Source organism: Microtus oregoni, unplaced genomic scaffold, assembly GCF_018167655.1.
Source record: "Microtus oregoni isolate MIOR12 unplaced genomic scaffold, Mior012 000005F_ref0000423, whole genome shotgun sequence".
NCBI classification, from domain to species: Eukaryota; Metazoa; Chordata; class Mammalia; order Rodentia; family Cricetidae; genus Microtus; species Microtus oregoni.
Window position 1 is genome coordinate 19,863,364 of NW_024543064.1, and position 26,054 is coordinate 19,889,417.

The 26,054-nt window shown below is 52.5% G+C and overlaps 1 protein-coding gene across 3 annotated transcripts; it reads right to left on the bottom strand.

Moving 5' to 3' along the window:
• Window positions 1-63: 63 nt before the first annotated feature.
• On the bottom strand, window positions 64-11,983 carry Map3k6 (mitogen-activated protein kinase kinase kinase 6). 3 transcript variants are annotated; one of them, XM_041651725.1, is made up of 30 exons: window positions 11,349-11,983; window positions 9,760-9,776; window positions 9,637-9,666; window positions 9,519-9,542; window positions 9,086-9,276; window positions 8,800-8,968; window positions 7,530-7,636; window positions 7,037-7,207; window positions 6,821-6,933; window positions 6,313-6,472; window positions 5,984-6,146; window positions 5,791-5,898; window positions 5,629-5,678; window positions 5,460-5,555; window positions 5,236-5,323; window positions 5,011-5,144; window positions 4,598-4,725; window positions 4,212-4,348; window positions 3,786-3,891; window positions 3,201-3,358; window positions 2,915-3,107; window positions 2,682-2,820; window positions 2,251-2,407; window positions 1,954-2,130; window positions 1,597-1,702; window positions 1,206-1,368; window positions 1,004-1,116; window positions 844-917; window positions 534-610; window positions 64-348 (listed from the first exon to the last, which is right to left on the bottom strand). In XM_041651725.1, exons 1-30 carry the CDS (start codon window positions 11,689-11,691, stop codon window positions 258-260), a joined length of 3,783 nt encoding a protein of 1,260 aa, XP_041507659.1. In that variant the 5' UTR covers window positions 11,692-11,983; the 3' UTR covers window positions 64-257. The 3 variants fall into 3 exon arrangements, with proteins under 3 accessions (XP_041507659.1, XP_041507657.1, XP_041507658.1); XM_041651723.1 differs by having other exon boundaries at window positions 9,637-9,776; window positions 11,349-11,803; window positions 11,910-11,969; XM_041651724.1 differs by lacking the exon at window positions 9,519-9,542 and having other exon boundaries at window positions 9,637-9,776.
• Window positions 11,984-26,054: the final 14,071 nt, after the last annotated feature.

A 26,054-nucleotide genomic window follows, 5' to 3' on the forward strand; every position in this document is an offset into this window, starting at 1 on the left:
TGGAGACCTCAGGGAACTGCTCCTTGGACACCCCCGCCCCCACTCTTCCGAAGCTGCCAAGACGAACGTGGTAACAAGTGCTGTGTTTAATAGTCTTTGATTGTGTGGAGTGTCCTTGGGCGCCTCCCTAGTTAGTCCAGCCCACTAGGTTAGGGCCTGGGGCCTGCAGTTGCTCCTGGGTGTGGGGACAGGTGTGTCCGAAGTGTTTGTGTCTTCTCTGTTCATTCATTCACGGCAGCTGTGTCCCATTGATGCCATCATTCAGCCTCCCGGGGTCCAGGGGTAACTGGTGTGGCTCCTGCTCGCTGTGCCAAGATGGCTCTCCAAATTCGGTACACCATCCCTCCTCTGGGGACAGCAAGGGTCAATGTAATTCAGCCAGAAGAAGCCCTGTGCTCTCTTTAGGAACCACTATGAACAGGGGACTGTGGTTTGCAGGGAGAAATCAAGGCAGGCTCACAGCTCTCTCTCTCTCTCTGTGTGTGTGTGTGTGTGTGTGTGTGTGGTTCATCCCCGGAGGACTCAAGATGTACCTGATTCGGGTGTAGACGAGATCATCTTGTGTGGCACAGGTGAGCAAGGTCTGAAGGGTGAAGCTATGGCTCAGGAGCTGGTTGTGAACCAACAGAGACAGGGAAAGGTTACAAAAAAAAAAGTTACAAAGAGATACAGCCAGAAACTCAGGTTCTTGCTTCTTCCTACTAAAATTCTCAGGCAGGTTTCTTCCCCCTTGCCGCCTCAGTTTCCCCATCCGTCTGATGAGAGAAGCATACTAAGAGCTTGCCCAGCATGGAAGGTGGGGGTCAAAGACAGGGTCAGGGACAGCAGCACGTGCTTGCTTACCGTTTGGATAGTGACTGGGTCTACACTCAGTTCCTGCAGCCACTGCACCAGGCTCTGGTCCTTGGAGAGAGTGGCTGTCAAACAGTCAGGCAATGAGTCCAAAGGTTTCCCCTGCTAGAAGTAGCCCTGCACTCCCCATTCCCCAGGCAAGTCTGCTCACCTGGGGGCTCTGAAGCCAGGGCATAAGCCCTGGTCTCTGCATGCAGCCCATGTAGGGCCTGGTGCATCAGGGCCTGGCACTCCCGTTCTTTCTCAGCCAGCACATCTCGAAGCCTGTGGGAGGGCAGAGGGGCGAGCGGGGAGAATGGAATAACCTGCGGGTTGAAGCCTGTGCAGGTTGAGGTGATTCCAAGAGGCTTCACCTGTCAGTCTCAGCGCGCAAGAGGCCGAGCTGAACGGTCAGTGGCGGAGGTCCCTGCTCTGGCGGGAGCTGGGTCTGTAGCTGCTGGCTCTCCTGCGGTTTCTGTGGGGACTCTGCTTTACTCCACTCCTCTGACTTCGGTGAGACCGCTTTCTTCTCCACCTCTGCCAATTCGAGTGGGCTGAACTCAAGGTGGGCGCGACGCCCGTTTAGGACTCAGAGGGCCCGGGAGTTGGAAGTGGGTAGTGACCAAACAGTGCAAATCAGGGTCCTTCCCGCCTCACGGAACTGAGCCGCCAACCACCCAACTTTATGGTCGCCACGCCTCCCGGAGCCACACCCGCCATAGCCACACCCCCTCCGTCCGGCTGGCGGGCTCCAACCCCGCCTACCCGCGTCCAGCACCGCCAGCGCCGCCCGTACGGCACGGCTGAGTAGCGAGTCCAACACGAACATCCAGTGTGGGCGGATCTGGCGTCTGCGGAGGATCTGTTTCACCTGGGGAGGGAGGGAGGGAGGGCGCGGCTGACACAGTCTGAACCGCAAACAGAGGTGGGGTTTGGGTTGCCAAGCCCTAGAAAGTCTGGGACAGAAAGGTGGGAGGACTTGGGGTCAAGGGCGGGACTGGGAGACCAGGACTGGAGAGACGTGCTTCTTCCCTGAAGTCATAGAATTCTAGAACATCAAGTCCTTGCAGGGAGCTCATGACCTGTTATTGCACAGCCCTAACTGCGAGGAAGCTTCCTCACCGCTTCTGGAAATGCGAAGAGCGGCCCATTCAGAAGGGCAGGCCCCAGGCCCTGGGCCCGCAGCTGAGCTTGCAGGGCCCGCAGCTCTTGGGCCAGCTGCCGGCGGTTAGGCGTGTGGATTTGTGCCCCGAGGCAGCGGAGCAGCTGTTCCACGTGATTCCTGCTGAGTCGAGAATCCTGAGAAGAGAGGGGCCGTCCGTGGGTGTTACCATCCGCAGTGAAGCTAGAAGCTTGCTGGTGGGCCATCAGTCCTTAGCCCAGCCTGACCACCAGGGGGCGCTGGGGCGGGCCGCCCACCTGTTCCTGCTCCAGTAGATTCTCTGCTAGTGTGGACAGCTCCTGTTCCAGCACCGCGGCCAGCATGGCCCGGCGCTTGCTCTCCTGGTGCAGCAGATTCAGCCCCGAACTCTCCTCGGGGGAGGCGGGTTCCTCGGCTGCGGGTTCCTCAGGCACACTGGGCAAAAGGATGAGCATTAGATGAAGGGTGGACAACGCCACGCAGCCGCCTCTGCTGCAGGGTTTGAATCCTGGCTCTTTTGCTTTTATGCCTACTTCACGGGGATGGGCAGAGTGAAGGCAACACACATCTGGGGAAGTGCAGGAGGAAACAGATGCTGTTCTTGTAAGGGGTCAGGGTGTTCGGGACTCAGAGAGGCCTTTTCTGGAAGAAATGAATAGAAAGGCAAAACCAAATGAAAGAAACCCACTCCAGGACCCTAGGCACTCACCGGAGCTGGCTAGTGTCCCCATAACTAAGGCAGCGCTTTGGCGGACTGAGTGGGTGCTGAGAGGGTGCTTGGGGTCTCGGGAATGTCTGAGACTGGGTGGCTGAGTCAGCTGAAGGACTGGAGTCAGTGGAAGGGGTGCCTGAGGGAGGAACAAGCCATCAATCAGTCTTCCCACCAGCTCAGCGCCTCTGCCCTCAGCTCCGCTGTGTTCACTTTCTCCACCCTCAAAGCACCTGGGGGCTGGGGAGTAGGACGAGGAGAGCCGGGGCTGCAGCTCCTCTTCCCTGGCTGCAGGAAGGGGTCGCCCAACAGCTCTTGGGCACTGGCTCGGAGGCAGGGATCTGGTTCAAAAGTTCGGAGGAGGAAGGCTTGGGCCTCAGCTGACAGGGAACTGGGCACTGGAGGGTGTACCTTGTACATGCCCACCTGTGGAGGTGGGACAGACCGGATAAAGCCAAGATTAGATGTGTTTATCTGGCTCCACCCACCCTCCAGAGGCTACACCCCAGAGGAACTCACCTGAAACATAGCAGCCTGCGGGCTCCCTAGTTCGTGGAAAGGTGGTCGACCTGTGGCCATCTCAATCACAGTGCAGCCCAGAGACCAGATGTCAGCGGCCTTTCCATATCCTCGCGGACCCTGGTCAATGATTTCCGGGGCCATATACTGCAGGGTCCCTAGAAAAGGAATCAGAACAATGGCAACCCAGGCTTCAATGCCGCCCATCATCCGCTGGCCACCTGCCCCCAAGGTGAACCCATCATCTCAAATAGTGGGCATCAGGTTCCTAACATGAGTTTCATCATCTTCCTAGGCTCCGTCACCCGCCAAGTTTCCATTTTTAAGTGAGGCTGCACGGAGATCAAAGACTCCGTCATCCACAGCTTGTACATATCTCACTGTCTTCCCCCCAAACTCTACCCACCCCCCTTTGCCTTACATCTATCTGAGGTGACAAACTCATTTTCATCAGTTGTCCAACCTCGGAGTCTAGCGTTTACCACCTCCCCCTGGATCTAGTCACCTGCCCCCAGATTCCAAAATTCACCACTCTGCCCAGAAGAAACTCCATTCCCCAGAAGTTTCCGAGAGTTCACCACCCACCTGTGAAAGTCTCTGTGCAGGGCGTGATGCCTGCCAGCCGCTTGGAGGTGCCAAAGTCAGAAATCTTAAGTAGTCCACTGAAGGTGTTGATCAATACATTGTCCCCCTGATGGAAGTGGACACTGGGATTGGCCCCTGAGATGAACTAGACACCCCCCCCCCCGCATCCTGAGACCTGAATCTCCTGGATATTACATCCTGAGCCAGCCTCTATCGAATCCTCCCCCAGCTGTCCCATGTATATGCCCTACTTGTTGCTGCTGTCTGCTCTGGCTTCAGACATGACTTTTCCTCCTTCAAGAGACCTCTCTGCTAGGTCCCCCACCCTTGCAAAGGTGGGCTCTCTCATTCCAAACTGCCAGCCTCGGACAGGCACAATGTCTCCCCCACACCCGGCAGGCCGAATGGACCAGCTACAGGACTGACCTTGATGTCCCGGTGCACGATGCGGTTCTCATGAAGGTAGCTGAGTCCCTGCAGGATCTGACGTGTGTAGAAACTAATAGTACTCTCGTTGTCCTTTAGGGGTCCCCACACTGACCTAAGCAAGGAGGACAGGCTGCCTGGGCAGATACAATTCATGATTATAATTTACACCCGCTTACTCCCCTCAATGTCCCTCTGCTCCAGGGCCAGGCGCATCCATTCCCATGACCCAGACTCCTATCCCCAAACCCACTCTGCCAGGTAATTCTAGGTGACACACACCCACGCTAGAGTTCATTTCCCCCCTAGGGTTTGCCACCCCTGTCTGACTCCATTCCCATGCCCCACACCTCAGGTTTCACTCCCCTCCCACGCAGGACTGGTACCTCCAGGCACTTCCTCCATGAAGATCTTGAGGTAGCCGCCCTGGCTGGCCGAACCCAGATAGCGCACTATATTCTTATGGCGCAGTCGTTTGTGAAGAGCGATCTCTTCATGCAGGGGCTGGGAAAACCTGGGAATGTAGGGGAGAGGGCAATGAGCAAGATGTGAGCAGAGATAATCCCCCACAGCCCTGTACCATGAGACCATGCTCCCAGAATCAGCTTTCTACCCTTACATTACCCCGCCCACAGGCCTCTCCCATCTGCCCCACTCACTGTAGGGGCCACATTCCCAGCCATGGTTCCATGCCTACAGCCGCTCAGTTCTCATGTCTCCCCCCCCCCCACACACACACCTGACCTGCCCATGCCCACCCTCCAGAGCCCTGGGACCTGCGTGAACCAAGGCAGCACACCTGCTATCCCGCTCTGGAATCTCCTTGATGGCGATTCTCACCCTCGTGTGCCTGTCGCGGCCAGCGTACACCACCCCGTACGTGCCTTTGCCCAGCACCAGCCGCTCACCGGTTTCCAAGTACTCGTAATCAAACTGAAGGGCACAGAGGGTAAGGACCCAGCTCAGCTCAACTGGGCCCCTCACTCTTGGCTTCTCCTCCAACCCCCCAGTTCCACAGCCTCACCTCCAGCACCTCCCTCGCACCCTCTGCCTCCTCAGTGGGTGCTGAGGAATCTGGATTCATCACCAGGACCTGAATGAGGCCACAGAACCTGAAGAGGGCAAACAAGTGGAAAAGGCAATCTAGATAGGAACCATCCCCCAAGAGCCCCAGGCCAACTTTGCCCCCCCTTCCTTTCTTTCGGTTCCCTGGGCATCCCAGCCCCAACTCCAAAAGGCTGAGCGGACCATTGGCAGCGCTCAACGCTGGGGAAGCACAACTGGACATCCTGGGCGGGAGGAAGTGCATAGAGGAAGCAGCATCGCTGGTCCAGCTTGGAGGCACTAGGGAAGGAGAAAGGCCAGTGAATGTCAGGCTTGGCGGGGGCAGGGGCTTGCCGAGGGTTCTGCCTCTCACCTGATCCCACAGATGGAGGGGACTGGGAAGGTCCAGCTGGAAGAATCCTCCTGCAAGAGGAAAAAGTGTATATGGGGTGTGTGTGGGGGGGGTTGCTGGGACTAGATGGGGTAGGAGAAAGGAATGCTTAGCAGTGAGAGGACTCGAGGGGGGGGGCGTCACCTGAGTCTCAGGCTCCAGAAGGCTTAGGGTCACTGCGCTCACTGGGTCTGTCCCCTGAATCGTGAGCCTGGCAGGCAGCAGGACTTTGTTAATCTCCAGCCGCAGAACCTTCAAGCAGTAGGGGGAAGAGATCTGTCAGGAGCCACATGCCTCATCCCTGGCTCCCTGGGTCCCTGGCTCCCACTGGCCTCACCAGGCACTGGTCCACCTGAGGAGAGGCTGCGTTGAAAGGCTGGCAGCACTGTAGCAAGAAGTGCAGCCAGAAGTGGGCTCGTAGCAGGGGTCCTCCCGAGGGCTCTGGCATGGGTCTGAAGTGCTGATACAGCAGGAAGGTCTCCATCACTGATACCAAGTACCTGAGAGCACACACAGCCTTGGCCTCAGCTCAGCCCAGGTGCCGCCTGGCTGCGGGGAGTCAGGACAGGGGCATTGGGTGCCATGGGCAGTGGCATCAACATGTTGAGGTTGTGACTGGGGGGTGCCAATGGACACAGGAGCAGGAAGGAAGAAGGGGCCACCTACCATATGGGGGCATTGAGCTTGTACAGCTGCTCTGCAGCCAGCACCACCTGGATGGGGTCATTGGCAAGGATCTGGGCTCCCAGGTAGAATCCTACATCCCAGTAATACTGCATCTTCGCCACGCAGCCTTTGCGAGCTAGCAGGCAGCCCAGCTTCATGCCTGGTGGGGCGGTATGGGCTCCAGTGAGTGTAGGTACAGGAGCGAGGAAGTCCCAAGTGTGGGTCACACTGAGTTTACATGAATGCAAACAGGGGCCAAAAGGTAGGCGTGGCAAGATCTTGTCCTAGCACAGGTGAGGGCTTGGGTACAAGTGGACGTGGAATTCAGTCTGACAGACACAAGTGTGGGCTTGGGAAGAATATGGGATTCAAAGGCTCCCAAGGCCTCCAGCGTGGTTACGAGCAGATCAATCACAAAGTCCATGTACCGGTGCTTCTTGTTGCCCAGGGTTCTTTCCTTGCCCTCTCTGGACCCTGCTGGGTACAGTGGGCTAGCAGCAGGGTTTACCTATCAGCTGGAGTTCCTCGGAGTCTTCAAACTGCTGGCCAGCCGCAATGAGGAGAACCGCTGCATTGATGCCGGAGTGCAAGCTGGGCTCCACATCAAAAGCCTTGCGGTACCTGGAGTCAGGTTGGGCGCGGGATGCAGGGCTCGATGGATGCCCACAGCCCCATCCCTCATCCTCCTGGCTAAGCCCTGTACCCACTCTCTTGTGTGAGTTACCAGTGATAGGCCTGCTCCAGGTGCCTCGCATTTTGGAAGCCAGAGCTGAAGAACATGTCCTTGTAGACACGACCGCACATGCAGTACAGATCGGGTGCCACGGGACCCTCATGCTGCACCAATGGCAACAGCACACCCAGGGCTTTCTCTCGGTCCCCAGGCCTGTTCCTCCTAAGGCAGAGGAAAACGGATGAAGATCTGATGTCTGCTGGCTCTGACCCACCCAGTCCAGCGACCCCTTAGGCCATAAACAGAGGGACCTTTCTAGGGGCTTAATATTAATAAGCCCCAAATGACACTGATCCTGGCTGGCATTGATTTTTAGAGTTAGTGACCCCTTGTGGAAGTGATTTTTTCTAGTTACAAATAGCTCTAACGGGTAGGACCTTGGACAGCTATGACCCTACCAAGGGGGATGCCAGTGTTCTTGCTCGTCAGAGAAGAAGCCACAGGGACCCCGGGACTCTGACCCAAACCTTGGCCCACCACTCACCTGTTGAGGGCAAATGTGTAGTGGAAGCAGACATTGTGCTGCTCAGCCACATCACAGGTGGGCAGGGCCTGCAGCGTCTCCACCAGCTCGATGATGGCTGAGTAGTCCTGCGGGAGGGAACGGGCATTGCCAGCATGAGCCCTTGACAAGGGGGAAAATCCTTATTGTTGTTGTTGGTGGTGGTGGTGATTTCATTTTTCAAGACAGGGTTTCTCTGTGTAGCCCTGGCCGTCCTAGAACTTGCTCCATAGACCAGGCTGGCTTTGAATATCATAAAGATCCGCCTGCCTCTCCCTCCCGAGTGCTGGGATTAAAGGTGTGTGTAACTACTCTTGGCAGAGGAAAATCTCAAGACTGAGCCTGTCCAGTTCCTGATACTCTCCTCCCCAGACCCTGAAGACTCTGCAGAACTCTCTTAGGCCAAGCAAATTCAAGCCCATAACTCCCATCAAGAACCCACTGCACATCCTCTGCTGGATATTTCTAACCTCACAAATGCCCTCTAAGGCAGTGACAGGATCATCCCTCAGAAATAAGAAAATGAGGCTGGACAGTGATGGTGCAGGCCCTTAATCCCAGCACTCGGGAGGCAGAGGCAGGCAGATCTCTGTGAATTTGAGGCCAGCCTGGTCTACAAGAGCTAGTTCCAAGATAGGCTCCAAAACTACAGAGAAACCCTGCCTCAAAAACAAAGCAAAACAACACAAACAAACAAAAAGAAAGAAATAAGGAAATGAGGGCTGGAGAGATGGCTGGGCAGCAGCTAAGAGCGCTTGCTGCTCTTCCAAAGGACCAAGTTCAATTTTCATATACACAATTAAAAAATAAAATACATCTTTAAAAAAATAATAAAGTCAGGTGTGGTAGCACATGCCTTTATTCTAGTACTCACGAGGCAGAAGCAGGTGGCCATGTAGGCTAGCCTGATCTACATATCAAGTTTCGTGGCAGCCAGGGATACACAGTGAGACCATGTTTTTAAAAAAATAATACCAAAACAAATAAGGAAATGGAGGCTCAGAGAGCTTTGGCAATTTACTTACAGCCAGGGGTTGAACTTGGATTTGTCTGGCAACAAATGCCTATTATACAATGATCTTGCTCTCTCTCTTTCCTATTTAGGTTTTGGTACAGGATCCCTTGTAGCCCAGGCTGGCCTCAAATTTGCTTGTAAACAGGATGACCCGAAACTCCTGCTCTCCCTGATTCTACCATTTGAGTGCTAGAGTTACATCCTGAGCCATGGCCTTTCAGAACGCCGGTGACACACCTGTACATCGCGGTAAGACAGCAACAGATTCATGATGATATCAGGGCTCAGCAGCTCTACGCTGTCCAGCCTCCTCTGCAGGCGAGCCAGCTCCTGCCTCAGCTGCTGCCCACTGAACCGCTCCCGAGCCTGCCGGATATCCTGCCGAATGGTCTCCCGGAAATAGCCGCTGATGCCCAAGGCCAGGGAAGGGAGGGAGAGAGAATGATGGGCCTGTCCCTCAGCCCTAGCCCACTTCACCCTCATCAGCCTCTTCTTGGTGCCCCCTCCTTGTGAGCCCCATTACCAAGAGTCTGTGGGTGTAGCCTCCAACAGGCGGGCAAGACGGCCCACCAGGGGAGTGAGCAGGGCTTCAGTGCCCGCCCCAGCCTGCACTAGCCCATCAGCTATGCCCCTCAGGAGGCCTGCATCACCACATAACACCCGGCCAGTGGCTGTCACCACGTAAGGGATCAGTGTGTAGCTGCCAACACAATCCTGGTGGGAAGAAGGCAGCAATCAGTGGATATCACACACAGGTCAGCAGAGAGTTAGAGAGTGACCAGAGATTAGTACCAATGAAGACAGGAATAGCAGAAAAGGGTGATGGTCACATTTTTACAAGAGGAGGCGACATGGAGCAGAGGGTCACACTGATGTCAGAGGTAAATAAAGAGTCGGGGAGGATTAGTGGCGGCCAAAGGTTAAAACACATAGCATGAACAGTAAATTCTGCTCACCGAGTTCTTCTGGAAAACATCCTCCTGCAGGAGGCAGACAATCAGACACTGGCATTCTGGGAAGCCCGAACCCCAGCCTGACCCTACACCTGTCCCTGCCACCCATCTGGCCACTTACACGCAGGGCCTGCAGGCCGGGGAGCTCAGTCTGGGAACAGAGGAGCACATTGTTGGTCATGCTGAAGCTCTCCCGCACGCCCAGGTGGTAGAACAGGGAGGGTTGCGCTAGGGAGCTGCTCACCTCCAGCACCACCACATCTGTGGACAGAGGTGTCTTGTCAGTCTGAGAGCTGAGGCACAGCTCCAGGCCCAGGGAGATGCCCACCCCCAGTGCTGCCACATCTGTGGACAGAGGTGTCTGTCAGTCTGAGAACTGACACAGCTCCAGGAGAAGGAGCCCAGGGATCTATGCCACTTCAACTACCCTGCCTGCACCTCCTGCCAGGTTCAGCTCTGCTCTGGAGAACTTCCCAATGCTTTCACAATTCTTGTATTGCTGGTGTTACGGAAGATTGTCCAAGGACTCTCATCCCACTGAGCCCCCAAAATGAGCTATATAACAGGGCTCCCGCTGGGCATTTCCACATTATGTAGGAGACAGGAACTTTGTAAACAGAAGTCCTCCGACTCCTCAACCTAGTCTCTGTCTGTCTCTGGTTTATTTCATGTATATATGTTTTTGTGTGCCCGTGTGAGTGGATGATAGGAGAGGGCATTAGATCCTTTGGAGACAAAGGTACAGGTGGTTGTGAGTCACCCCATGTGTATTAGGGACCTCGGGTCCTCTGGAAGAGCAGCAAGTGCTCCTAACCACAGAGCCATCTCTCCAGCCTTGAAGTCAGGATATGCGAAGACAATTCTGTGCTTTTATGTGTGCGTGTGTAGCTTTCTGTCTGCAAGGGAGGGATTGTGTGACTCAACACGGAGGAGTCCATGTCTGTATCTGTGGTGTGCTTGCGTCAGCCTTCATTTTAAAGCTCCGATTTCACAGATATCCAGGAAACACGGTTCCCTGACTTTGGGAGGAACAAATAGGGATGAGGTGGAGCATCCGGGTAGGTGGAAAAGAGAGGAATGTGCCTTCTTCTGACCTCTCCTCTGGCAGCCCTGCCCCCCTCCCAGACCCATTCCTGCCCCTCCCATTCTCTTTTGACTCCCAAGTCTCCTAGTATCCAATCCGGATGGGTTGTCTCAGCACTTCCTTTCCCGCCTCTTTTTTTTTTTTTTTTTTTTTTTGGTTTTTCGAGACAGGGTTTCTCTGTGGTTTTGGAGCCTGTCCTGGAACTAGCTCTTGTAGACCAGGCTGGTCTCGAACTCACAGAGATCCGCCTGCCTCTGCCTCCCGAGTGCTGGGATTAAAGGCGTGCGCCACCACCGCCCGGCTTCTTTCCCGCCTCTTTAGATCTATCCTTGGTTGTAATCACGCTAGGACTTCTCAGCTTCAACCTTGTGGAGACAGCCCCTAGCCCTAGACCAAGCACCCTCTCAGGATTCACGAAGAGAACAAAGTGAGATCATCCTCCTAACGCGTTCTCCGGCCTACGCAGAGAACCACAGCTCTGCCCCTCCCTAAGCCCCGCCCCTAGAGCTCGCCTGCCCCGCCCCACCTGCGCGGCACCACGCTAACCTTTGGGACTCCCAAATCCAGTCTCGAGTCCCGCCACATCCATAATCCACTAAATTCCCGTGTCGTTATCACAGCCCCGTCTTAAATCCTGTTTTAGCTTACCATAGACACCGTAGATCTGATACCTACGCCCGCCCCGTCAGGGGTCGCCGAGCCCCGCCCCTTGCCCCGCCCAAGATCAAGCCCCGCCCCCAGGGGCTCACCGGCGTTGTAGAAGGAGTCCAGCGCCGCGGTGTCACCTAGAGCCAGCGTCGCGAAAGGCAGGCTGCGCAGCTGCGGGGGTGGCCGCGTGCCCTGGAGCTGAGCACAGGCCTCGCGCAGGCATCGCAGCGGCAGCGGCTCTGCCTCGGTTCCCGCGCTGGGCTCCACCTCGGGCCCGGGCTCCCGGGTCAGCACGTAGACCACACTGAGCGGCCGGCTCCGCGCGTAGCCCCGACCCGCAACCGCGGGGGACGAGCGGCCCCGGCTCAGCGCCTCCGCCAGAGGGTCCTGCCAGCAGCTGCCTGCGCGTTCTAGAACCCCGGCCCCGGGACACGGACCCGCCATGCGGGGGCGCTCGGGCGCCGGGCGCGGAGGACCCGGGACAGGGCTCGAGGCTGGGGATATGAATCCAAGCCGGGATCCGGAGATGGGCTGGACGTGCTCACGTTCCGGAAATCTGAAGTCCAGAGAGAAATCTTTGCTCAAACTTTCACGGTCCTTTCAGATCTGCAATACAGGACTGGGTTCTGGGAATCTGGGGTACCCAGTAATCCTCGGCTCACAGGCAGGTCACAGAAGGATCCTGGGAATTCAACCGGCAGTATGCGACACCCAGACTTCTCAAGGGAGTGCTGGCAGTCACTGTTCTGCCCTCACAAGTAGGCTGGGCCCAGCCCTTTCCCGACTGGGAAAGCTCCACCCTCGGCCCTGGGGCAATGCGGCTCCCCAGCGACTCTCCCTCCCTGCTCTCCCGCTAGAACCTCTGACACTGTCCACTTCCGGAACAGCCTGTGCCCCTATTCGGGCCAAACACTGTGGACTGCTCCCTGGCAGGCGCTCCTAAGATGTGTGGCCCCGCCAAGGAGAGGGAAGAAGAGGGCCCTCGCCCTGCAGGGAGCTGATGAATGAGAGGATGTCAGGACACGGGGCGGCGGGGGTGGGGTGTCGGGAGGTGACACTGTGTAGTACCAGTAGGTGCCCCATGATGTAATGTTCATGCTGGTAGATAGGAGGTTGACGTCTTGAACTTAGATAGGCTTGCTTTCCCGAGAGCCTCACTGTCTGTGAAGCCATGCTTATATCTACCCAAACTTGATCCTGGGACCAAGACCCACATCCACTGTACACTCAGGCACTACCTTTGAAGGGAGCTCCAGAAGCTCTATCTTTGGGGTTACAAAGAGCATTATCCCAGCCTCAAATTCACCAAAGACCTTCAAATTCCCAGTATGAATTAATGATCAAGGAATCAGTTGATTTAAAACCTTAGTGGACCCTGAACTTGGGAACTGGGGACTTTAGGAATCTGAGGTTGGATCCAAACGTGTCTTAGAACCATGGTGCTGCCCTTGTTTTTTATGGTGGGGACTGGAGCTGGAGAGAGAGAGAGACAGAGAGACACAGACAGACAGACAGACAGACAGACAGAGACAGAGATGTTAAAAAACATGTGCTGCTCTTTCAGAGAACCCTAGTTTGGCCTCCAGCACCCACATGGTGGCTCACAACCATCTGTGACTAGTTCCAGGGGGCCCCATGCACTCATACACATGATGTACATACATTTTTTTTTGGATTTTTTTTTTTTTGGTTCCTGTCCTGGAACTAGCTCTTGTAGACCAGGCTGGTCTCGAACTCACAGAGATCCACCTGCCTCTGCCTCCCGAGTGCTGGGATTAAAGGCGTGTGCCACCACCGCCCGGCATGATGTACATACATACTTGCAGGCAAAACACTCATACACATCAATAGATCTAAAAACATTTTCAAAATATGTTGGGGTTTTGGACAAATTGAGTATTTAATCTCTGTTTCATAGTTTGTTGTCTCAGGAAAGTAAAGCATGCCTTCCTTGGTTTGAACCAATGGGCTAGGCAAAAAGCAACAGAGAGGGAAAACTTGGCCCATTACAGAGGCTAGGGTGGAAACCACACTTTACAAGAAGCAAATAGGAGCCAGCCTTGGTGGCGCACGCCTTTAACCCCTGCTCTTGGGAGGCAGAGGCGGATCTCTGTGAGTTTGAGGCCAAGCTGGTTGGCAGAGCTAGTTCCAGGACAGCCAAGGCTACACAGAGAAACTCTGCCTTGAAAAAACAACAACAACAAAAAGTTCTTCCTTGCACAGATCGGAAGCTAATGGCCCTGCTCTGTTTTCTACGGGTTTGCTCCCTAGTAAAAATACCAAAAAGTCCCGAGAGCCAGGAAAGGGTTACTGTGTGGAGTAGGAAGCAGAGGCCTTGGCAAGGGGGTGGCTCTAGGGAAGGAAGCTGTAAGGAGTGATAAGCCGCTGACAGTTGGAGTACTCTAGCAAAGCATCATGTAAACCCTGCAGTAGGGGTCATCCACGCCTTTGCCTGATGGCATATTTGTGGGCAGTGGCCTCAAACACATTGTAGTGCTGGATCGCAGGATCTGTATCACCAGGAACCAGGAACAGTCACCACACAGTTAGCCTAACTTGAAACATAGTCTGCATCATAGATGGTAAAAGGCTTCCCATTGTGGAAGCTCAGAGAGTCCCCTACAGGGAGGAGTGGAAGGTATCTTGGCACCTTACAGTATGCCAGGCACCCTTACAGATACTACCCCAAGGCGGCCTCCAATCAGTGATGAGGTGGATGTTATCAGTTCAGTTAATCAGTGGAACTAGAGACTTGAACTCAGGACTCCTGTTCCAAGCCATCAGTTTGCTCCAAATCTTATCCCCTCCAGAATTCTCAGCTTCTCTCCAGCTTCTTTGTCTACTCTCAGCTCCGATTTCAGCCTGGGCAACCATGTGTCAGGGAAAGCTGTGAGGAACTTCTTGGGCCTGGGCAGGAAAAGGGGTTCCCCAGAGGCACCTCCCCATAACCACTTCCCCCTTTCAGATACCTCCCAGCACGCCCTGCTTTTCTGAAAGAAATCTCTCTGGTTCCTGGAGCTCAGAATGTCGAGGCACAACAAAGCCTCAGATAGCAGCCCAACCCCCACACCGTGTCCGTGTCCCTGCTTTGTACAAGGGGAAACTGAGGCTGTGACTGGGAAAGGACTTGCCCAGAGTCCCATAGTAAGTACCAACTGCACGCTGATGCTGTTCCTTCCTGGAGCCTAATTCTTTCCCTCGGGTACCATGCTGTTTCAAGATTGCCATTTCTCAGATGAGGAAACCGAAGCACACAGAAGGGAAGAAGTCACCTAGCCTTATTCATGTATGCAGGGACAATGTTGAGAAACAGCCAGCCTCCCTGTTCCCCGCTCCAGGGGCCCCCTGTGGGTCAACTGCAGTGCCCTCTAAGAACTTGCCCAGCACCCACTGGTAGCTCTCCTCTTTCCCCCAGGCAGAAGGCAGCATAGAGAATAAAAGTGCCATTGCCATTGAAGCCTTCCAGCTCTGCCTGCCCTTCCAGGGTACCTGGGAGGAAGAAGAGGCTGGGATGGTAGGGATTTGAGCTTTCCCCACCCTCATGCTGGGAACTCACCCTCCAGAGTAAGCTAGTTTAAATTTCCTGTTCTCCATCCAAAACTCAGACTCGGGTCTCTCAAAACCACAGACCAGTCTTGACACCTCTGGAATGCCTAGGGTGATGCCTATGCACCCTGCTATGGATCCAGACTGCTCTGGGGCAGGGAAAGCCAGGGGAGGTGGCCGTTGGGGCTGGGTGGATGTGAGGACCGGATGGACAATTCTCTGCTCTTTGGATTGGGGGTTTATGGCCCCAGTGTGACTCCTCTTGACTGAGCTTCCCCCGTGAATAATGATAGACTCAACTCCTTCATTAACTCCTGCTGACACTCAACCCATGACAAAATCTTGTAAGCCCCTGGGGAGATTGAAATGATAAAAACCTGGTCCTCATCTGTAGGAGGTGGCCGGTCCTGCAGGAAGACAGACAAAATAACCTGTTTGATTTGTTGGGATAAGAACTGAGATATTGTGGGGAAGGGGAGGGAAGTGGGAGGAGGTGGAAATTTTTAATAAAAAAAATGAAAGAAAAAAAAACTGAGATATTTAAAGCACAGATGTTACCCAAAGAACCCTAAGCTATATTCCTGGCCTTTTCCTGGTGCCCTTTCTTCGTCCCCCAAGCCAATCAGTCCTCCAGTCCTTAGAGTTTACCGCTTAAGTATCTCTCAGTTCCTTTGATGTCACTTTCCACTGCCTTCAGCCTTGTCCATTCCTGACCTGTCTCTGCCTTCTGCCTTGACCTTCAGTGTGTCTTCTATGGTACAGCCTGGGTTTTTGTTTTGTTGTTTTGTTTTGTTTTAGATTAAAAATTATGTCCCAGCACTCAGGAGGCAGAGGTAGGCGGATCTCTGTGAGTTCGAGACCAGCCTGGTCTACAAGAGCTAGTTCCAGGACAGGCTCCAAAGCCGCAGAGAAACCCTGTCTCGAAAAACCAAAAAAAAAAAAAAATTATATGCATAGGGAGAAAGAGAAAGTGTGTGTGTGTGTGGCATACGTGTTACATGTGAGTTTGGTTGTTAATGTGATTAGGGGAGAGAGTGTTCATGTGTAGCGTATGTATACGTATGAGAGCAAGTGTTATGTGTTTAGGGGGGAAGAGAGAGAGAGAATGTGTGGTGTGTGTATATGATGTATATGTGTAAGATGTCCAAGGAATCTAGAAGAGCATGTCAGATCCCCTGGAGCTGGAGTTACAGGCAGATGAGCCACTCGGTGTGGGCCCTCTGCATGGTCAATGCTCTCTTTCAATCATGGAGCCATCTTTCCAGTCTCATGCTGCCTGTTATTGTGACAGGGTCTCATTGTGTCCCCTATGGTCTCTTCCTCCAGATACCCAAGTGTTAGGATTACAGGGATACACGACCACACCTACATCTGACTCTTCTTTCTTTTCATTATCTTTTTTGTTGTTGTTGTTTTTTGTTTTGTTTTTCGAGACAGGGTTTCTATGTGTAACTCTGGTTTTTCTGGAATTAGCTTTGTAGATCAGGCTGGCCTTGAATTTACAAAGATCCACCTGCTTCTGCCTCCTGAGTGCTGGGATTAAAGGTGTGTGTCACCACGTACCAGCCTTTTCTTTCTATTTGTTTGTTTGTCTATTTATTTTATATTGAGACAGAGTTTCTCTATGTAGGCCTGACTGTCCTGGAACTCACTTTGTAGACAAGTTGACCTCATACTCACAGAGACCCACCTGCCTCTACCTCCTGAGTGCTGAGATTAAAAGCATGCACCACTGCTACCTGGCCCTGACTTATTTTTCTAAAACTAAGTCTGACCTACTCCTTTTCTGCCTAAAATTTTTCCATGGCTTCCCCATTGCCCTCCGTATCAGAAATACAAGTCCTCTATGAACTGGCCTTGGCAAAGGTGCTGGGTACACGTTTGTCTGCTGCTAAACAGTGCCCCCCCCCACAGCCTACTCTCATGACTCCTTAACCCTTCCGTTCTCCAGCTTTCCTGCATTTGTCTTTGTTTCTACCTGTAAAGTGTTCCTGCACCTCATGTGCCTTCCACAGAGCCTTTAGGGGCCTTCTAAATGACATCTCCTCCGTGAAGCCTTCTCAGATGTCTTCAGGCCCTGCAGGAGCTGCACAAGCACCTTCAAGAAGTCTAGTAAGGTATGCCTTGCTTCAGTGGACTTTGGCTCCCCCTAGGGAGAGAGGGAGAAAAGTGACCCAGGCAAAAAGCCTGGGTCCTTTTTTTCCAACCAGACTGGGAGAGCTTTGGCCTCTGGTAGACACCTGTGGTAACCACTCAAGGTGACACTGGGACTCAGTAATTTCTGGCAGCTTTTTTCTTTCTTTTTTTTTTCCTTTTTTTTTTTTTTTTGGTTTTTTGAGACCTGGTTTTGGAGCCTGTCCTGGAACTATCTCTTGTAGACCAGTCTGGCCTCGAACTCACAGAGATCCCCCTGCCTCTGCCTCCTGAGTGCTAGGATCAGAGGCGTGTGCCACCACCTCCTAGCCTCTGGCAGCTCTTGAGACCTGGGAAAAGGGAGACAGATTGAAAAAGGGCCCATGCTATTTTCCAAACTCCTCTACCCAGATTCTGGAACAAGTAAGGGATCCTGGAAGCTACTGAAGAGGGGTGCCCTGAGGGGCCGGGCAGTGGTGGCACACACTCGGGAGGCAGAGGTAGGCGGATCTCTGTGAGTTCGAGGCCAGCCTGGTCTACAAGAGCTAGTTCCAGGACAGGCTCCAAAGCTACAGAGAAACCCTGTCTCGAAAAACCAAAAAAAAAAAAAAAAAAAAAAAAAAAATCCCTGAGGGGAGGCTCCGCCATGCCTTGAGCCTTCCCAACACCCCAGCTTGGCCTGATTCCAAGTTCCTTGCCCCTGTGACAGCCTCCTCATACTCCCGGCACTGGAGCATGTTGGGAGCAGTGAGACCCCAGATCCTGAATTTCTTGTAATCCCCTGATCTGAGTGCCTACAGCTGCTCTGAGCACGAGACCTTCAGGAGTTCCCCATGGCAGGAGAGTGGTTTCTGGTGGGTTTGGCTGGGGCGTGGCTATCTCTATATAATCTGCCTCTGAACACAACAAAGGGGGCATTCTTGGGGAATTCAAGGATGACCCGTGTTGCTGTCTCTCTGTCTGTGTGTGTCTGTGTATTTTAACCTCCAGCCCCTTGCCCGAAGCTCGGTAACTGGGTTCAAGCGCATAGAGCGCAGACACGGGGGCGCGGTGCGCAGCAGGAGCAGGCTTGCTGATGTCCTGCCCAGAGAAAAAGAACCAGGTATTGACTCTGAGGTCTGAGCACCATAACTGAGGCTCCATGCGCCAGCCCTACTCTAAAATCTCCCCATTCCTTCTAACACTCACCCCTCCGAGACCACTTGCACCCCTAGTTGCAGAGAGGATCCAGCCTGAGTCTGTGAACAAAGCGAAGTCAGAGGGTAGCCTCATGATTTCCAGGCTCCCTCTCGGGATCCATCAAGCCTCATGGTCCAGGTGGCACTGAAATCCAAAAAGCAGATGTCTTGAGTCCTGCCCCATGCTCAGGACCAAAAAAAGAAGCAGGATCTGCTGCCCCTCCAAAAAAAAAAAAAAATATTGTCACCCTTTTCTGGCTCTCTAATTGGGGACAAGGAGTTGGTCCTTTCTGAGCCTCACTGTCCTCTGCAGTAAAACATGGACAGTGCCACCTGCCGGGCACATCCGGGATACTGGGCACACACCCGTTTGGAGCCTGGCACCGAGGAGGCTCCTGCTTCTCTGTTGTGGCCACTCAATACAGACACAGCTGCTGCACCCCAGTGTCTTAGTCACCGTTGCTGTGAGGAGACACCATGACCAGGCTGGCCTCGAACTCACAGAGACCTGCCTGCCTCTGCCTTCCGAGTGCTGGGATGAAAGGTGTGCTCCACCACCGCCTGGTTGCCCATGGCAACTCTTTTTTTTTTTTTTTTTTGATTTTCGAGACAGGGTTTCTCCGTAGCTTTTGGTTCCTGTCGTGGAACTAGCTCTTCTAGACCAGGCTGGCCTCGAACTCACAGAGATCCGCCTGCCTCTGCCTCCCGAGTGCTGGGATTAAAGGCGTGCGCCACCACCGCCCGGCCCATGGCAACTCTTATAGAGAACGCATTTAACTAGTGCCTGGCTTACAATTTCAGAGGTTTAGTCCATTATCACCGTAATGGGGAGGATGGTGGCATACAGGTAGCCATGGTGCTGAAGAAGTAGTTGAGAGAAAGAGACAGACAGACAGACACACACACACACACACACAGACAGATAGAGTGAGCCTGGCTAGCAAGGGCTTTTGAAAACTTAGTCTTTCCCTAGTGACATACTTCTTCCACCAAGGCCACATCTCCTAATCCCTGACAAATAGTGCCACTCCCCAATAACTAAGCATTTAAGTATATGAGCCTATGGGGGCCATTCTTACTCAAATCACCACACCCACCCAGCTACAGATCACCCCCAGGACCCTCCCTGTCAGATCCTCAGCATCCCTTACCTTGAGTACTTGGAATTCTCTTCTTCCCAGGACTTCCCGGGGCTCCCGGTTAACTGGGCAGGAAGACAGCTTTGCTGACTCCCCTGGGTTCTGCATGGAGACACAGGGCCACTGGGCACAGGGTGAACATGTCTCCTCCAGACTCCTCTGTAGTTCCTTCTACCTCCCGGACTCTAATGTCAGGGTATCTGCTTCCTGAGAGGAGGAAGTTTTGCAGGGTTTACATTCTATTTACATATATTCGCATGAAAAACCCAGATTATCAAACTCGTGCCCTTCTTGGTGATAATGGAGGTTGATGTGGAGAGCACCTTAGCAACCACCTAGGCAGCTGGGATACCCTGGGCTCCCGGGCAGACAGGCAGCCCTGCAAACAGGAAAGCAAGAACAGTAGGGCCCATAGAAGGTCCATGTTTTTGGGGCCCCCAGTGGGAGGGTATCACTTATAAGGACCAGTGGTGTGGGATGTCCTTCTGTATATGTGTTGCCTTTATTGGATAATGAATAAAGCTGTTTCAGCCAGTGGCTTAGCAGAGTAAAGCCAGGCAGGAATTCTGAACAAAGATATATAGAGAGAGTAAGCAGAGTCAAGGTCAAGCCACCATGTAGCTGCTGAAGGAAACGGATTCTAGAACCTTACTGTACGTCACAGACTCATGGTGATACATAGATTAATAGAAATGGGTTAATTTAAGATGTAAGAGTTAGTTAATAAAGGCTGGAGAGACAGTTCAGAGGTTAAGAGCACTGACTGCTCTTCCAGAGGTCCTGAGTTCAATTTTCAGCAACCACATGGTGGCTCACACCTTCTGTAATGAAGTCTGGTGCCCTCTTCTGGCATGGAGGTGTACATGCAGGAGGAACATTAAAAACATAATCTTTTTTTTTTTTTTTTTTTTGAGATAGGGTTTCTCTGTAGCTTTTCCTGGAACTAGCTCGTATAGACCAGGCTGGCCTCGAGCTCACAGAGATCCACCTGCCTCTACCTCCTGAGTGCTGGGATTAAAGGTGTGCACTATCACTGCCCAGCTTATAAACATAACAAATCTTTAAAAAAAAAAAAAGAGTTAGTTAATAAGAAGCCTGAGCTAATAGGCCAAACAGTGTTGTAATTAATATAGTTTCTGTGTGATTATTTGGGTCTGGGCAGCCCGGACATGGAAAAGCATCTTCTTTTACAGACCAGGCCATGAGGGTGGTAACTTGAACCAAGACTTCTTCCTATTGTCCCCCAGGGACACCCCACCCAGACTAGAGTCAGCAGGGTTTTCCTCCCTGAGGCCCTAGAGAATTGCTCTTGCCTCTGCCGGTTCACCCTCACATCCAGGGCTGAGCAGTCATGGCTCCAGACCTCCTCACCCTTTCCTGTGGATTTCTCCCCAGCTGCTCAGCTCCTTCATGCTTTCTAGGTAGCATTTTCTCCTTTATCCTCTGTGTTGCTCTGCCTCTCTGTGAAGATCCAGCCCCGTTGCTGTTTCCACCACCTGGTCCTTGTCAACAATGTTAACAACAGCCATTGTCACCATGTATGGGTTACCTGTTACATCCAGGTGTCACTCTCAGTCACGTGGGGGAGGGGTGTTTGCTTGTGCGTGTGGAGGTTAGAGGTCAGTGTTCAATGTCTTCCTCAGTCACTTTCTACCTTACTTTATTTTTTTAATATTTATTTATTTAGTATACAATATTCTGTCTGTGTGTATATCTGCAGGCCAGAAGAGGGCACCAGACCTCATTACAGATGGTTGTGAGCCACCATGTGGTTGCTGGGAATTGAACTCAGGACCTTTGGAAGAGCAGGCAATGCTCTTAACCTCTGAGCCATCTCTCCAGCCCTCTACCTTACTTTTTTTTAAAAAAAGATTTATTTATTATGTATACAACATTCTGCCTTGATGTATGCCCGCACGCCAGAGGAGGGCGCCAGATCTCAGTACAGATGGTTGTGAGCTACCATGTGGTTGCTGGGAATTGAACTCATGACCTCTGGAAGGGCAGCCGGTGCTCTTAACCTCTGAGCCATCTCTCCAGCCCCCCTCTACCTTACTTTAAAAAATAGTTTATTCATGTCATTTATTAATTTATTTGAGACAGGGTCTCTGTTACATAGCTCTGGCTGTGCTGGAACTTGCTATGTAAATCAGACTGGCCTTGAGCCCACAGAGACCTGCCTGCCTCTGCCTCCAAAGTGCTGGGATTAAAGGTATTTAATTGCACTATTTCAGGGCCAGGGCACACCTGCCTTCTCTGTGGGAGCAGAGGATTTGAACTCAGGTCTTCATGTTCACAATGCAAACATTCTGCTGTCCCCAGACTCTCCCGACTCCTTATCACTCATCCTGCTATAAAGTGGGTGCTTATCAAACACTGGATAAATGGGTAGGGTGTGGTTTGATTATGGAGCATGTGCTTGGCATCCATGCGTCCGTGGGTTTAATCCCAGCATGTGCAAACACATACATGAACAAGAGAGAAAAAAGAGCGGCTCATATTAGGCATGGTGGCGCCCGCCTTTCATGCCACTCTGTGGATTTGAGGTCAGCCTGGATTACCAAGTGAATTCTAGGCCAAGGCCAGCTATGACTACATAGAGAAACTCTGTCTCAAAAACAAAACAGGCCCAGCACTCGGGAGGCAGAGTCAGGCGGATCTCTGTGAGTTCGAGACCAGCCTGGTCTACAGAGCTAGTTCCAGGACAGGCTCCAAAGCCGCAGAGAAACCCTGTCTCAAAAAACAAAAAAACAAAACAAAACAAACAAAAACAAAACAGGGCTGGAGAGATGGCTCAGAGGTTAAGAGCACTGGTTAGTCTTCTAGAGGTCCTGAGTTCAATTTCCAGCGATCTATAATGAGATCTTGTGCCCTCTTCTGGCAGAACAGCGTATAATAATAAATAAATGAATCTTACAAAACAAAACACAGAGCTCAGAGATGAGCCTTGACTTTGCTGTACCCCCCCTTCATGCCCAAAGCCCCCGAACTTTCAGCCAATCCCTGTGCAACAATCCCCACCCCACCCAGAGAAAGAAACAACCTTAGGGAAGTGACCACTTGTTCCATTTTGAAAGCCTTGGAGCCTTGGAAACAACTGTTAGCCTAGCAAATCAGTGGGTGGTCAGGGTGCCTGGAGGCAGGAGGCCTGGCCCAGCTGAGGGAGCAATGGGCTGAGCTGAAGAAGAGCATGAAGTGATGGGAAAATGGGAGGGCGATGAGATCGCTCCTTCAGCAAACCCTCCAAGGGGCTGTCCTATGGCAGGCCCCGTGCCGCTGGAGTGGGGACAGCGGGGTGCAGGAGGTGTCAGGGAGAGCAGAGGCTGCTGGCTTCCACCTCTAGGGGTCTGCCTCATCCGACCCTTCCTACAGCAGGGCCAGGCTTTGCACACAGACATGTACATGGCTACTTAGGAGTCAGCACACAAATGACCCCAGCAGCCGTCGACAGGATCCAGGCAAACAAATTATGATCATCTGGACAAGTCCCAGGATGCAGCAGATCTGTAAGGAAGACGTAGCAACAGAACAGCCCGGACCCACTCTGTGCTGTAAAAAAGCTAAACATGTGGACCTATGTTGTGAATTCACAGAGAACTGTCCGAAATACACTGGGAACTACAGTTATGAGGCCAAGGGAAGGAGTGCCTGTCATTCTTTGTATTGCTTTTTTTTTCTTTTCTTTTTTTGTTAGTTTTTGGAGACAGCGTTTTTCTGTGTAGCCCTAGCTGTCCTAGAACTCACTCTGTAGACCTCAAACTCGCAGAGATCCACCTGCCTCTGCCTCCCTAGTTCTGGGACTAAAGGCGTACACCACCACTACCCGGCTTGTCTTACTTTTCAATAGTTGTGATAAGCATGACCAGGGCAACTTATAACAGAAAACATTGAATTTGGGGGTTCATGGTTCCACAAGGGTAGAGTCCATGATCACCATGGCAGGGAGCATGGCAGCAGGCACACAGCCATGGTGCTGCAGCAGTATCCAAGAGCTCACATCTGATCCTCTGGTAGGAGACAGAGAGCAGGAGCTAACAAAATGGCTTGGGATTTACAACCTCAAAGCCCACCCCCAGTGACGCACCTCCTCCAACAAGGCCACGCCTCCTAATTCTTCCCAAACAGTTCCAACAACAGACCAAGCTTTCAAGTTCACCTGCCTATGGGGCCCATTTTTATTCAAATCTCCCTGCACACTCTCATTATTTTGTTTGTTTTTGAGACAGTGTGTCACCCTGGAACTCAGGCTGCCCTTAAACTCTCAGCATCTTCTCCCTCCAGCATCTTGAGAACTATGGCTTTATTTGTACACTTATTCTGTATTTGGGCATGTGTGTGCCATGTTAGAGGTGTAAAGGTCAGAGGGCAACCATGTGGGGATTGAACTCGGGCTTCTACCTCCTGCGCCACCTTACTGGTCCTGATCTATTTGCTACTATTACTATTTTTACCTGATTATGAGGCAAGGAGTCATGCACCCAAGGCTGAAAGTGGACTCCTGATCTGTATTACAGACTCGGACAACCACACCCAGCCCCACCTCCCACCGAGGCCTCTATCTGGGGTTCTCCTCGCTGTGTGTGTCCCATCTTGCTTCAGCACGATCCATGGTGACAGCTGAAACTGTCAGTACAATGACATCGAATGGATGGATGGATGCAGACTGTTCTTCCTCTTTTCTACCCCCACAAGCTGCTTGTCGGGATGGGCTCCTCCCTCCATCCTGCCTAATCTACCTGTATGATTGACAACAGTGTTTCCAGCTCTGGTCATTGGTGATTTCAAATTCGCCAAGGTGGCCTCACTTCATTACCACAGTAAGAGACCAGATGGTGACTTCGAAGCACAGCCCCGTAAGGATCTTCAGCCTAGTGGCTGACCTTAGAACACCAGCCAGGGAGGGCTTTTGTGTGTATCATGGCTACTTGGAAAGATGGAGGAAGAAGCCTGAACTCCAACATTTTTTTTCTTTCAGATTTTATTTTGTTTGCTTGGTTGGTTTTTGATTTTTTTGAGACAGGGCTTCTCTGTGTAACAGCCCTGGCTGTCCTGGAATTCAGAGCTTCACCTGTGTCTGCCTTCCATGTGCTGGGATTAAAGGCGTGCGCCACCACTGCCCTGCTATCCTGGAACTCATTCGCTACTTTTAAGGGAGAAGACAGAATTTTCTTTGCAATTTCTTTCTTTTTTTTTATTTTTTGGTTTTTCAAAACAGGGTTTCTCTGTAGCTTTGGAGCCTGTCCTGGAACTAGCTCTTGTAGACCAGGTTGGTCTCGAACTCACAGAGATCCACCTGTCTCTGCCTCCTGAGTGCTGGGATTAAAGGTGTGTGCCACCACCACCCAGCAAGACAGAATTTGATAGAGAAGGCAGACACAGGCAAGCCTTCATGCAAAGTGAGCTGAGGGAAGGATGAAATGTCAGGAAGAAGCACCGATGCAAAGGCTTGGACAAAGAAGAAAGCAGGATGGCTGGAAAACAGAAGACCCGGGGAGCTAAAGGACTGGCAAAGCGGAGGCTGGCGCCTGGGCAGATGGATGTGGGCTTTGCATGGAGGCATGCGCGCATAAGAAAGAGAGTGCTAAGGAGTGGACCCACATGTGCCTGGTGATGCCAGGTAGGAACAGAAGCCCAAGGCCAGGCAGCAGCTGGAACCACCCATGGATCCCAGGTGCCTGTGAGGTGCCTCAACAGCAGCCAGAGACCCCCTTGGGAGCACAGGGTGGGGGTGGGGCGAAGACTGCAGGCTGCATTCCCGAAGGGTGTTGGGTGCTCTGGAGAGGAATGGATCCTATCTGCCTGCTCTGAGCCTTTTCATATCCAACCAAGATGTTGTCCCATTTTACAGATAAGAAAATGAGGCCCAGGATCTGGAGAGATGGTTCAGAGGTTAAGAGCACTGACTGTTCTTCCAGAGGTCCTGAGTTCAATTCCCAGCAACCACATGGTGGCTCGCAGCCATCTATAATGAGACTTGGCGCCCCCTTCTGGCTTGCAGGCACACGTGGAAGGAATGCTGTACACATACTAAAATACATAAATAAATATTTTTAAAAAGAAAAAGAAAAAGAAAATGAGGCCCAGAGCTGTGGAATTGCTTGAGTTGGCATTAGCTGAGCTTGTGACCTCCTAGCTCAGTTGGAACAGAATGTTCTAAACAAGACCCAAATTCGGGCCTGGCAGCCAGTACAGTGCCCGGATGGTCAGTCTTCTGACTGCTAGAGTCCCAAGAGTGCCCCCCAACACCCCGGCTTTGGGGCAGATGCTTAATTTTAGGGATGCTTTCGTTTTAGAGAGAGTGGCAGAAGCTTCCAGAAGGGAATCCTGGTGTTCTGCTTAGGCCAGAGTCAGAAATCTTCAACTCCAGCCCCAGGCCAGCCTCTCCAGCGGTGCCACCATCCAGCATTGACGTCATCATGAGTGAGCACACTTACTGGGCTGGTGGCTATCAGTGCTATCTCTAGAAGAGGATCAGAGATAGCACAGAGGGTTGGGGACGCGACTCAGTGGGGAAGAGTCATAAGCTGTGTAAACAGGAATCTGAACTCCCAGCATCTATGTCAAAAAGCAGGAAGGGCTGGGTTACCCCAGTACTTAAGGCAGGGGCGTGCAGACAGAGACAGGCAGGTTCCAGCTGTTTGGCCAGCCAGCTAGCCACAATGTCAAGCTTCCTGTTCATGGAGAGACCCCATCTCATGGCAATAAGAGGGAAAACAGCAAAGGGAGACAGATACCCAGCCTCCTTCTCTGGCTTCTCCCTGCTCACAGGCACCACACAGATACACTATACACACACACATATGCTACACAC

Coding starts and splice junctions, on each gene's coding strand:
- Map3k6 (XM_041651723.1), bottom strand. CDS start 11,691: ATGGCGGGTCCGTGTCCCGGGGCCGGGGTTCTAGAACGCGCAGGCAGC. Junction 5,899..5,983: donor CTCAGGTGGACCAGTGCCTG/GTGAGGCCAGTG, acceptor TACTGCTTGAAG/GTTCTGCGGCTGGAGATTAA. Junction 1,703..1,953: donor TCTTCGCATTTCCAGAAGCG/GTGAGGAAGCTT, acceptor CTCCCTCCCCAG/GTGAAACAGATCCTCCGCAG.